An 11,055-nucleotide genomic window follows, 5' to 3' on the forward strand; every position below is an offset into this window, starting at 1 on the left:
TTTTGTTGGAGTTCAGACAAATGAGGGGGGTTCCCATAGAAACTTATAAAATTCTAACAGGACAAGGCAGGATAGATGCAGGGAGGATGTTCCCGATGGTGGGGGAGTCTGTGGAATTCATTACCACAGGAAGTAGTTGCTGTCAGAACATTGAATGTATTCAAGAGGTGGCTGGATATAGCACTTGGGGCGAATGGGATCAAAGATTATGGGGAGAAAGCAGGATTAGGCTGTTGAATCGGATGATCAGCCATGATCGTAATGAATGGTAGAGCAGACTTGAAGGGCCAAATGGCCCCCTCCTTATCTTCTATGTTTCTATGTCACTGCTGCATTCAAAGGTAGTAGTCTCAGTGGTGTGAAGAGATGGTGCTGCATTCTCAGAGTGTTAAAAATTGTCTCCTGTTCCTCATAGGAAGATTACGAGAAAGCAATGCGATGGTACGAGTCCACTTTGAAGCTGCAACCAGAGTTTGCTCCAGCTAAAGATCGTCTCCGTACAATCCAGTGCCATTTGTTAATGAAGAAGGAGAGGCGCTCTCCCTGAGGGTAACAGCCGATAAGCATCAGGCACATTCATCCAGTTCCTGCTTCAGATCATTTAAAATGGTACACCTAGTTTAATTGAGGGCGGGTTTCATTTGTGACAATTTAGTTGATGGAACATGAAATGAGCTGTGGAACAAAGCTTTAAAAAACAAGTATTGTAACTATCACACCTTAATATAATTACAGGAAAGAAAAATAAATTACATTAAAACAGATTACAGTGGGTGGGTATTGATTTTGTATTTCAAATGGTAATGTACAAAACTTTAAATGGTTTTCAGAATGTTTTGTGTATGCAGATCAAGTCAGGAAACTGCAATTCTAAATCCTTGTGGGCAATAATGGGGACTTGTGTGAAGGTGGAACAATAAATAATTTCTCAATGACTGAAGGTTTTATTTGTTTTGTATTCTGAGTGCATCTGTTGTGTAATACTTGTAAAATCCATTAGGTGCTGCTCATGACAAAACAAAATCCTGTTTGTATTTTTAATGTAAATAGATCCCGTTCAGTCAAAAAAATCACAAATTATGCCATTCACTTCAATTTAAAATTCAGAAATACAGCTTAGGGTCTCACTGCATATAATTGTATAAGCACTTTAATTTTCACTCTGAGTTGGTACACACAAAATGAAGGTGCAGAATTGAAAGCTGCATTGTTTTCTGTTGGTGTCTGGTTCAAAGCCCAAATATACATTTCTACAGGTAATTCACTGATCAAATATAATATGTCATCATTAATTTTGAAATGCTGTAATCTGCTCAAAAGTGCACAATAACTTGGTTGCAAAATCAAATTGTGTTCCCAGTTTACAGCTCATGAGTTGGTAATAGTTAATTGGATAGAATCAATCTAATCAGGAAATGCTTCCAGTACATTTGGGTTACCTACAGAATATACTTTGAATGGTATTTTAACATACGGACGTAGGAAGTAGAAGCAGAAGTCGGCAAAGTCAGCCCTTTGAGCCTCCTCTACCATTCAATCAGATCATGGCTGATCTCTCCCTGGTCTCAAATCCACCTCCCCACCTGTTCCCCATATCCCTTTTCCCCTTTTTTTAATTAAATTACATCTACTTGAAACCATTCAGTGGTTCAGACTCCACCGTGCTATGGGGCAGAGAGTTCCACAAATTCACCACCCTCTGCGAGAAGTAGTTCCTCCTCATCTAAGTTTTAAATCCACCGCCTCTCAACCGATACCCTGTGACCTCTTGTTCGAGATTGCCCCATAAGAGCAAACATTTGGTCTACATTTACTTTATCAATCCCTTTTAAAATGTTATATTCCTCGACCAGATCCCTTCTCATTCTTCTACACTGCAGCGAGGACAAGTCTGAACTGTTTAATTTCTCCTCATACGTCAACTCCTTCATCCCTGGAATCAATCTGGTGAACCTCCTCTGAACTGCCTCCAATGCCACCACATCCTTCCTCAAATAAAGAGACCAAAACTGGACACAATCCTTCAGATTTAAAGTTTTTTTTTCTTTCTGTGGGTTCCCTGAAAAGTGAATCTTGTTAGGTTGAGTTAACAAACATCTTTATTGATCACATTTAATTGGCAGTTCAATGTTTAATTTTTCCTTAACTTTCCTCCAAATTATCTTTCCTGCAGGTGGTGCTCTTAATCTACTATTAAGTCCTTCACGGCATTCTATCAAGGCTTATTTAGGAATTTTCTATTCACTCAGATTTTTACTATAAAGCAACTTATTTTCTTCCATTTTTTAAAAATCTAAGTTCGCATTTATTAACTTTTTAATATTCATGTAGGTGTGTAAGAGGGAAATATTTTTTCAATGTTTTGTGATTGTGATGTTGTCAACTGCAAGTAGAGGGAGCTGGTTGAGACATGAGATCCAGATCTGGAAGGGCTATTAAGGCCAGACTATCTGCCCCCATCTCGAGACTGGAGAATTGTTCCATTGCTGCAAAGGGAAACGTGTTGCTGAAGCTTTTCATCTCTCACACATCTGGACAAATGCAAGATTGTCAAATTTTAAACAATCACAACATGTAGTCCCATGTAGTATAAATTGCTTTGATCATTTGATGTTCAACATTCTTATGTTTATCCAGATGAGTCCAAAACAGAAAGCTTTGGCTCTTTTCAGCAATATTATTCCATTATTGACACCCACCTCTCCAATGTGTCTTGTGATCCTTCAGATTTTAATTATTTTTGATCTTTTATATTTGTACGCATTGCCGTAGCTGATGTGCTGTCAGTGAATATACTAATTACACAAGAAACAAAAGGGACTGATTTGCCATAACATATTTAGCCAAATAGTGTATTCCCAGATATTAACGACAAAACTGGGATCACTTTGCAGATTCAAACGAGGCATTAATTGGATTGTCATCTGAAAAGGAAGGATGTATGGTGCTACGGGGAGAAGGGGCAGGAGTGGGCACATTGGTCCTACAGAGAGCCTGTACAGAGACAACAGGCCAAATGGTCTCCTGTGCTTTAACAATTTTGTGATCCTGTAATCATTTAAGGAATGTTAAATTCCCTCCCTTGCCTCCCCAGAAGAAGAGGAACAATCAAACAAAGTTATTAACCATTCTGAGAAACACTTTGTTCTCGATATGGTAATGTCAGCAAAAAGCAACTGCTGCCACTTCTCCCACATGTGCAAAGCAATCCATATGTGGCTATATGTTGCACAGAGAATTGAATTTAACGGGGAAGAAAAACAACTTTAATACCACTTTCTGGCACATATGGGGAAACTCTTCCCTTTGTCACTGTTTCGTCCAAGTTTCTAGTTGCGTAGCTAATTCAGTGATATTCAGGTTTTTGTAACACACGACCCAGGATTTGCCTGTGTAAATAATGATGTTTAATGTGCATGCCACTAGTAATATATAAATGACTCAGCAATTGTGACAGAATGAGAGACAGAGTTGAAAATTGCTGGGCGATTGTGCCACACGGCTATTGGCCTCTCATAAAATGGAAGCTTACGGTCAACCTGCCTCTAACTTTCAATAATTCTTGCATTTGCACTGTTAGCACAAATTAAACTCCCAGCAGAAAGTTAGGGTTGGTACTTAATGATGCATTGGCTCCTTATACTTTTGTTTCTGCCGTGCTGCTCACAGCACCAGGGACCCAAGTGAAATCTCATTCCTGCAGGTAGTACAATTTTTCTTTGAGATTGAAAAATGACCCTTTATTTCTATCTCTTGTCAATCTTACTTGCCCTTGCCTGAAGAATGAGGAAAGAAAATCTAACCGATTGAGCAAGCAAAGAGATCCCCTGCTCTGGTAAATTCTAGGTCTGTAATGGGGAGGTAGGATATAAGAACAGAGTTGCTTCTCAGAACGCTTTCACTCTCCGACAGTTTGAGCATATAGTGATAATTCAAGGCCTTAAATGTTCTGCTAGGGGTGGCACAGTGATTAAGAACATAAGAAATAGGAGCAGGAGTAGGCCATCTAGCCCTTTGAGCCTGCCCCGCCATTCAATAAGATCATGGCTGATCTGTCGTGGCTCAGTTCCACATTCCCCCATCTCTCCCCATAACCCTTAATCCCCTTGCCTATCAAAAACCTATCAACCTGCGTCTTAAAAATATTGAGCGAGGCAGCCTCCACCACTTCAACGGGCAGAGAATTCCAGAGATTCACCACCCTTTGAGTGAAGAAGTTCCTCCTCAACTCCGTTCTAAACCGCCCCCCCCCCCCCCCCTTTATCCTGAGGCTGTGCCCTCTAGTCCTAATTAGCACGGCTGCCTCTCAGCACCAGGGATTCGATTTCAATTCCGGCCTTGGATGACTGTCAGTGTGGAGACTGCACGTTCTCCCTGTGTCTGTGTGGGTTTCCTCTGGGTGCTTCCGTTTCCTCCCAGAATCCAAAGGTGTTCAGGTTAGACGGATTGGCCATGCTAAATTGCCCCTTAGTGTCCCAAGATGTGTAGGTTAGGGGGATTAGCAGGGTACATACGTGGGGTTGTGGGAGTAGGGCCTTGGTGAAATGCTCTGCTAGAAAGCTGGCAGAGTCCAAATGGCCTCCTGCACTGTAGGGATTCTATAATGATAGTCTAAATATTTAAGAAAACCGATCGACTGAAATTCATAATCAGTGTCATTTAGATGAGGGGTAAGTGATGACTAATTTATCTGAAAAGGGGATTCTTCAAACCAAACAAAAATTGAGAACGACTGTGCTCGTGCAGTGCTTCGTAAATTGGGGTCCACTGATCCCTCTAGCTTGACGAGACTTTTTGGGGGGTCCGCAAAATAATCCCTCTTGAAGGCAAGAGGGATTTTTTTTAAAAAATGCAAGAGGCTGGAAGAGAAGGAAAAGGAACCAAGCTGCTCGCTTTGTGAATTAACATAACCAGTCATTCCCAACGTCAGGGACTTATTTGGCTACAGAACTGTCAATCAAAATAGAATGTGCCCCAGCAATCTGTCTCATTGACAGACTCCACAAACTGTCTTACTGGGTTGGTCAGTGTGTTAATGTTACGGCAGGACGCACAACTGATAACAGGTAGGATTTTAAAGTTTCTTTTATAACGCATTTCGCGATGCCATAATAATCAGCACTGACCTGATGGAGAATGAATAAGCCACTAATGAGATTTATAAACCAACTTCAACCTATATTAGTTTGTATTTCAAGAAGAATCGTGACTCATGATTTTTTTTTAAACGATACCTCTTAATTTTTAAGAGTCTCGATTTATGAGACAGTGGGACTGGCATGTCTGGAAAAATAAAGCTATTTTGCTTTGAGTGGTTGAAAATAGGCTTATCAGGAGGAAAAAAAAAGCATTTTAAATCCATTCCAAAACACCAGCTGTGTATAACCCAATTTTAAAAGACTTTTCAAAAGTATTTCTTTTCTCCTTCCTATCATCAAAGTTGGGGACAAATTAAATATAAAATTAAAATTCCTTTTAAAGTATGTTTTAAAAATACTATTGAGAATGTACCTGTGAATATCCTTGCACTCAAAGGTTTGAGCTTTATTTTGTAACAAATGAGCGCAATTAGTTGATATTCCCAGTTTGATTAACTCTTACAGGAGCCGAGGACTGATTCACGTGCAATGTTTTTCCAAACTAGCAGAAAAGATCACAAAAAGTCAAGTTTTGCTGAATGCGTTTTGTGCTTAAAATTAAACATTTTTGTATCAGTTTACACCAATGTAGCAGAAATTGTGACATTGAAAGCCAGTGCAATTGAGAGGAAATACCAGTCTATGATCTTTTATCAAAGATTCCAATATATTTTCCAGCTCTTGATGTTAACAGGTTGATAATCCCCTAGATTTGATCCCTTTTTTGGAAATCAGAATTGCATTTGCTCTTTGTCAGTCCGGTAGTTCATTTAAAAAAATCTCTGCCCTTACTACTTTCATTCTTCATTCAAATCTTAACGTGTAAAAACAAGTGGCTCTACTCATCGGACTTTTCCGCTGCAATCTGCAAACTTCAACCTTCTGGTTTTAAATCCAGGCAAAATTGGTGGGTTGAAAATCTTTTTTGGGATGACTCAGTGGCACAGTGGTTAGCACTGCTGCTTCATAGCGCCAGGGACCCTGGTTCAATTCCTGGCTTGGGTCAGCGTGCAGAGTTTGCATGTTCTCCCTGTCTCTCTGTGGTTTTCCTCTGGGTGCTCCAGTTTCCTTCCACAATCTAAAAGACGTGCTGGTTAGGTACATTGACTCCAACAGGCACCAGAATGTGGTGACTAGGGGAATTTCACAGTAACTTCATTCCATTAAGCTTTACTTGTGACAAATAAAGTTCCAAATAGACGTCGGGCCATGGAATAAAATTGCCCACAAATTGGTGATTGTTGTGAAAGTCACCCTGGAAAATCTGATGCAAAAATGAAGAAGTAAACATCTCACTGGCTATCATAAGACAGGCTGCACAGTGGTTAGCACTGCTGCCTCACAACTCCAGGGACCCAGATTCAATTCCAGCCTTTGATTGTATGGAATTTGCACATTTTCCCCATGTCTGTGTGGGTTTCCTCCACATGCTCTGGTTTCTTCCCACATTCCAAAGATGTTCAGGTTAGATGGATTGGCCATGCTAAATTGCTTCTTAGTGTCGGGGGATTAGCAAGATAAATATGGGGCTACAGGTGTAGGACCAGGGTGGGATTGTTGTCAGTGCAAACTCGGTGGGCCCAATGGCCTCTTTCTGCACTGTAGGATTTCTTTGCTTCCAAGACATCATTGATGGGTGGAAATTAGCCAAAACGTATTCCCAGTGCCGAAGCATATTGAAGTGAGATGAGGAAAATCAGTCGTCATGTCCAAGATGGGAAACTGTTCGTCGCAACACTCCTTGGCTTGATAAACAAAATCCCCACCAAATATAGACTATCTTTGACTGCTGGAATAACAGGTGCGGACCTTGTATTCAGAGATACTTCACAACGTGAGAAAAGCATTCAGAAAGGATTCTGTATTCAGATGCCCAGTATTTAATTCTAAGTCTTCATTATAAACTGCAGCCCAGTATTCTTAAAGGTGCCATGAATAAAGATGTATTAACCTAATATTTTGTTGTGCTTGACAGAGCTCTGTGCTTCAATTAACAGAACACTTAATTATTACAAAACCCATAACCCAGTTCACAAGGTGTTTAGCCTTTTTGTTTCAGTTTATTTATTAGTCTCACAAGTAGGCTTACATTAACAGTGCAGTGAAGTTACTGTTAAAATCCCCTAGTCACCACATTCCGGTGCCTGTTCAGGGAGAATTTAGCACGGCCAGTGCATCCAACCAGCACATCATTCAGGCTGTGGGAGGAAACCGGAGCACCCAGAGGAAACCCACGCAGACATGGGGAGAACAGGCAGACTCTAGCACTGTGATGCAGCAGTGCTAACCACTGTGACACCATGCCACCCACAGACTGTTCGCACACCGACTTGCTATTCAAAAGCAGTGTGTCTCCCGCCAATACAAGACGTCCATCTGTGCATGAGCACCTCTCGGCATGTACGCAGAAAACCATTGACGTCATTGGCTAATCATTGTGCCACATTAAACAGAGAAGGTGCAGTAACGATGGATAAGGACACTGGTGATCCAGATTTTTCTATAATAACAATGATGAGGCTTGCCTTTAGTGACCAGGAAAATCTGATGGCTATTTCTGGTGCAGTTAGGTGCAGACATCTACAGGTTGCTATCAGAGATGTGCTGCTGAGGGATCTTGGTGATGGACTGCAATAATGAGGATTTTCTCACCATTAGTTCTGATTGCAAAAGCTAGGGCAATTTTTTGTTTATAATGGCATCAGAAGAAATAACTACTGATGAGCAACTGCTCTAAGTCCAGAAAAGTAATTTTAAAAGATTATTGTCTCACTTGCTCAGAAGAAAATTATTGGAATTTTATTTGAATTAAATTTTTGATTTAAAAAAAGCTGTTTTCCTGTCTCTTAATTCCATTTGTACTTTCCGATCTTTATTTCGCTTTCTGTAAACTATTTGAATCCAATTTGTTTCCTGGTTTCGACTTCCAATTGTGAGCTCCACATGTCTCTGTGAAGATTCTTCAATCTGAGTCTCACTGTTGCATCCTCTGTCAAGGTGCTGCAGATCCCCTGCAGAGGACAACACAGCTCTGTCGGCATTAACCAGCGAGATGAGCCATGAGCGCTGTTCCTTTGTCTCTGAGTGCAAAAATCGAGGCCATGGTGACATATCCCTCCTCTTCTTTGGCAGTCCCTCAGCATCGAGGAGCACTTCCACGTCAGAGAGGAGAGTGGTTGAATATTCCAATCTTGGAGTTGCAGACTCTGCCTCAAGTTTGGCAGGTGATGTTTGATGAGGAGGTGGGGCGCTCTGGATTCTGCACTCTCTTTCCGCTCTTCACACTGGGCCTCTGTGTACTCCACCTGCTGACGCTCGAGGTGATTGGTGCCTTCGTGGATGCTTCTGCAGTGTGGAGAGGGTCTTGTACCATTTTTCTGATGTTGCTGTTTGACTGAAAAGGGAAAAATGTATGTTCCGGGTAACTCTGGGCATTTTGTCTTTAAGCCTGTGGGCCATCAACGCTAGATTAGCCACATACACTGGGAGCCCCTCCGTATTATTGGGACCTCTGAACCCCAGTTACACACAGGCAGCAGACAGTCTGACTCCCCCTAATAGTAGTGCAAGGACCAGGGTGTAGCCTTCGGGAAGTGACTGGCTACAGAAAATCTGCCTGAATTGGCAACAGATCTTTAAAATGGGTACTAGCAGTCTGTACAAAGTCATTGGAAAGTATCGCAAAATTTCCAAGGCGGCAGAGGGATGATTAAAGGCGCTAGGGCCAAGATCTATCCGACCCAGAGGCCCAACCTAAATACTTCATAACCTGTTCCGTGAGCACCATATGCCAATTTGGAATGTGTAGTGGAACTTGGCATTATACACCCAGTACAATACACTGAATGGGCCACGCCAGTCATCCCTGCTACAAAACCTGACAATTCGATCTGTCTCTGCAGGGATTATAAATTGACAACAGAGCCTCCCACTTCTATACCACACATAGAAGACTTGTATGCAAAGCTGGCTGGGGGCCAGGGGGAGGAGGTGTCACATATTTTCCAAATGAAACATGAGCCATGCCTATCTCCAACTGGAGCTTGAGGTGTCAGCCAGGAATTATGTTGCAATAAATACTCACAAAGGACTGTATGTATACTCGTTACCTCTTTGGTTTGTGCCATTTTTTAGAGGGTGATGGAGAATATCCTTCATGAGGTGCCCAGAGTCGCAATCTACATGGATGACATTTTAATCTCAGGAGTAACTGCAACGGACATTTGGAGAGTTTGCAGGAGGTCTTACGCCATTTTTCTGATGCTGGCATTTGATTGGAAAGGAAAAATGTGTGTTCCAGATAAGCAATGTGATGTACCTCGGGTACAGAGTGGACATTGTGCCCTGTTCAAAGAGAAGGTGAAAGCCATTAAAGGAGCTCTGACTCCAAGGAACACAATTGAGTTGAAATCTTTCCTAAGTCTCTTTGGAAAATTCTTACCGAGCTTGATAACCATGCTGCCATCACTCCACGTACTGTTTAAAAAAAAATCAGAAATGTTCGTGGCAATTGCCACGAGAAAGACTTTGCAAACATCAAACAACAATTCCTGTCAACAAATCTAACACATTACAACACCCGAGACCACTCGTTGTAACTTGTGATGCTTCCCCCTGTGGGATAGGAGCTGTACTATCGTACCGTTGTGTTGATGGGACAGAATGTCCAATAGCATACGCATCACGAATCCTTGCAATGCAGAGAGGAAGTATGCCCAGGTTGAAAAAGGGGAGTTTAGCCATGGTTTTCGTGGTGAAAAAGTCCCATCAGTGCATCTATGGTTTGCATTTCACAAACCTCTACTGGGCCTCTTCAAGGAAGACAAGGTGATTCCTCCCATCGCATTAGCTCAGATCCAAAGTTGGATGCTGGTATTAGATGCCTGTGAATATACTTTAGAACACCACCTAAGGAAGCAAATAGCCATCATTTGATGCCTTGAGCCACCTGTCACTACCCACCAGCCTACCTTCTCTGAAGATGGATGAAGTTGTCATGACTCTGAATTTCATGGAGACTCTGCCAGTATCTGCCAAACAGATCCAGGCATGGACCCAAAAGGACCCAAGATTCTTGTAACAGACAAAGGGACCCAATTGCCGATGGGGAGTTTCAGACCTTCATGAATACAAAAGGAATAACGCACATCCGGACAGCACCTTACTGCCCGTCCTCAAACGGCATGGCTGAGCAGGTGGTCCAGACATTTAAAAGTGGCATGAAGAAACAAACTCCAGATTCCCTGGAAACAAAACTCGTGTGTTTTCTTTTCAACTGTCGGACTATGCAGCATGTGACGATGGGAATAGCCCTGGCCGAGCTGGCTGGATGGCTGGACTAAGCTTAGCCTGATGCTCCCAAATTTGGACAGCAAAGTTGTGTTGAAGCAAGAAGCCCAGAAAAGAGGCCACAATGGTCAGAGACCAGATAGAGTCTTCAAACCAGGAGATACGGTCCATGTGAGGAACTTGGGTGATGGTTCTCCATGGATCCTAGGAGTTGTTCTCAGGACTGGTGTCATATAAGGTGCAAACCCAGGGGTACAGTCTTCAAAATACACATCATCACCCTTGTCACAGGAACCTTCCGCAGAGGCAAAGGGTTCTATGGACATGCCACAGGCAGCATTCTTCACACAGGCCTGCGGATGGGATGTTCCACCCACTAAAATCTCAAGAGCCAGTCTTCAGGACGTTGATGACTCTGGCTCAGATATGGAGATAGAGGTGGCAGAAACCCAGTCAGAGGCCACCGTTGAGGATGAGCCTCTTTAAAAGGAACGTACACAGTTCAGAGTTAACAGGATAAAAATTTCACATCAGGGATGGTTACCGGAGTCTTACCAGATCTGCTTCCGATTACAAGAGCGGCACGGTGGCATAGCAGTTAGCGCTGCAGCTCTTTAGCACTTTGAGT

At 42.3% G+C, this 11,055-nt stretch overlaps 1 protein-coding gene across 2 annotated transcripts in view; it reads left to right on the forward strand.

Annotated features, from left to right (window-relative positions):
* The window catches only part of ttc17 (tetratricopeptide repeat domain 17), a 102,644-nt gene extending 101,723 nt beyond the window's left edge, over positions 1 to 921 (forward strand). For both annotated transcript variants that reach the window (XM_080189856.1, XM_080189857.1), the window contains exon 25: positions 416 to 921. In XM_080189856.1, coding sequence (XP_080045982.1) covers positions 416 to 547 — 132 coding nt within the window. In that variant the 3' untranslated portion in view covers positions 548 to 921. The remainder of the gene's footprint in view (positions 1 to 415) is intronic.
* Positions 922 to 11,055: the final 10,134 nt, after the last annotated feature.

The sequence above is a fragment of the Carcharhinus amblyrhynchos genome, chromosome 6 (genome assembly GCF_965287045.1).
Source record: "Carcharhinus amblyrhynchos chromosome 6, sCarAmb.v2.hapA, whole genome shotgun sequence".
In the NCBI taxonomy this organism is placed as follows: domain Eukaryota; kingdom Metazoa; phylum Chordata; class Chondrichthyes; order Carcharhiniformes; family Carcharhinidae; genus Carcharhinus; species Carcharhinus amblyrhynchos.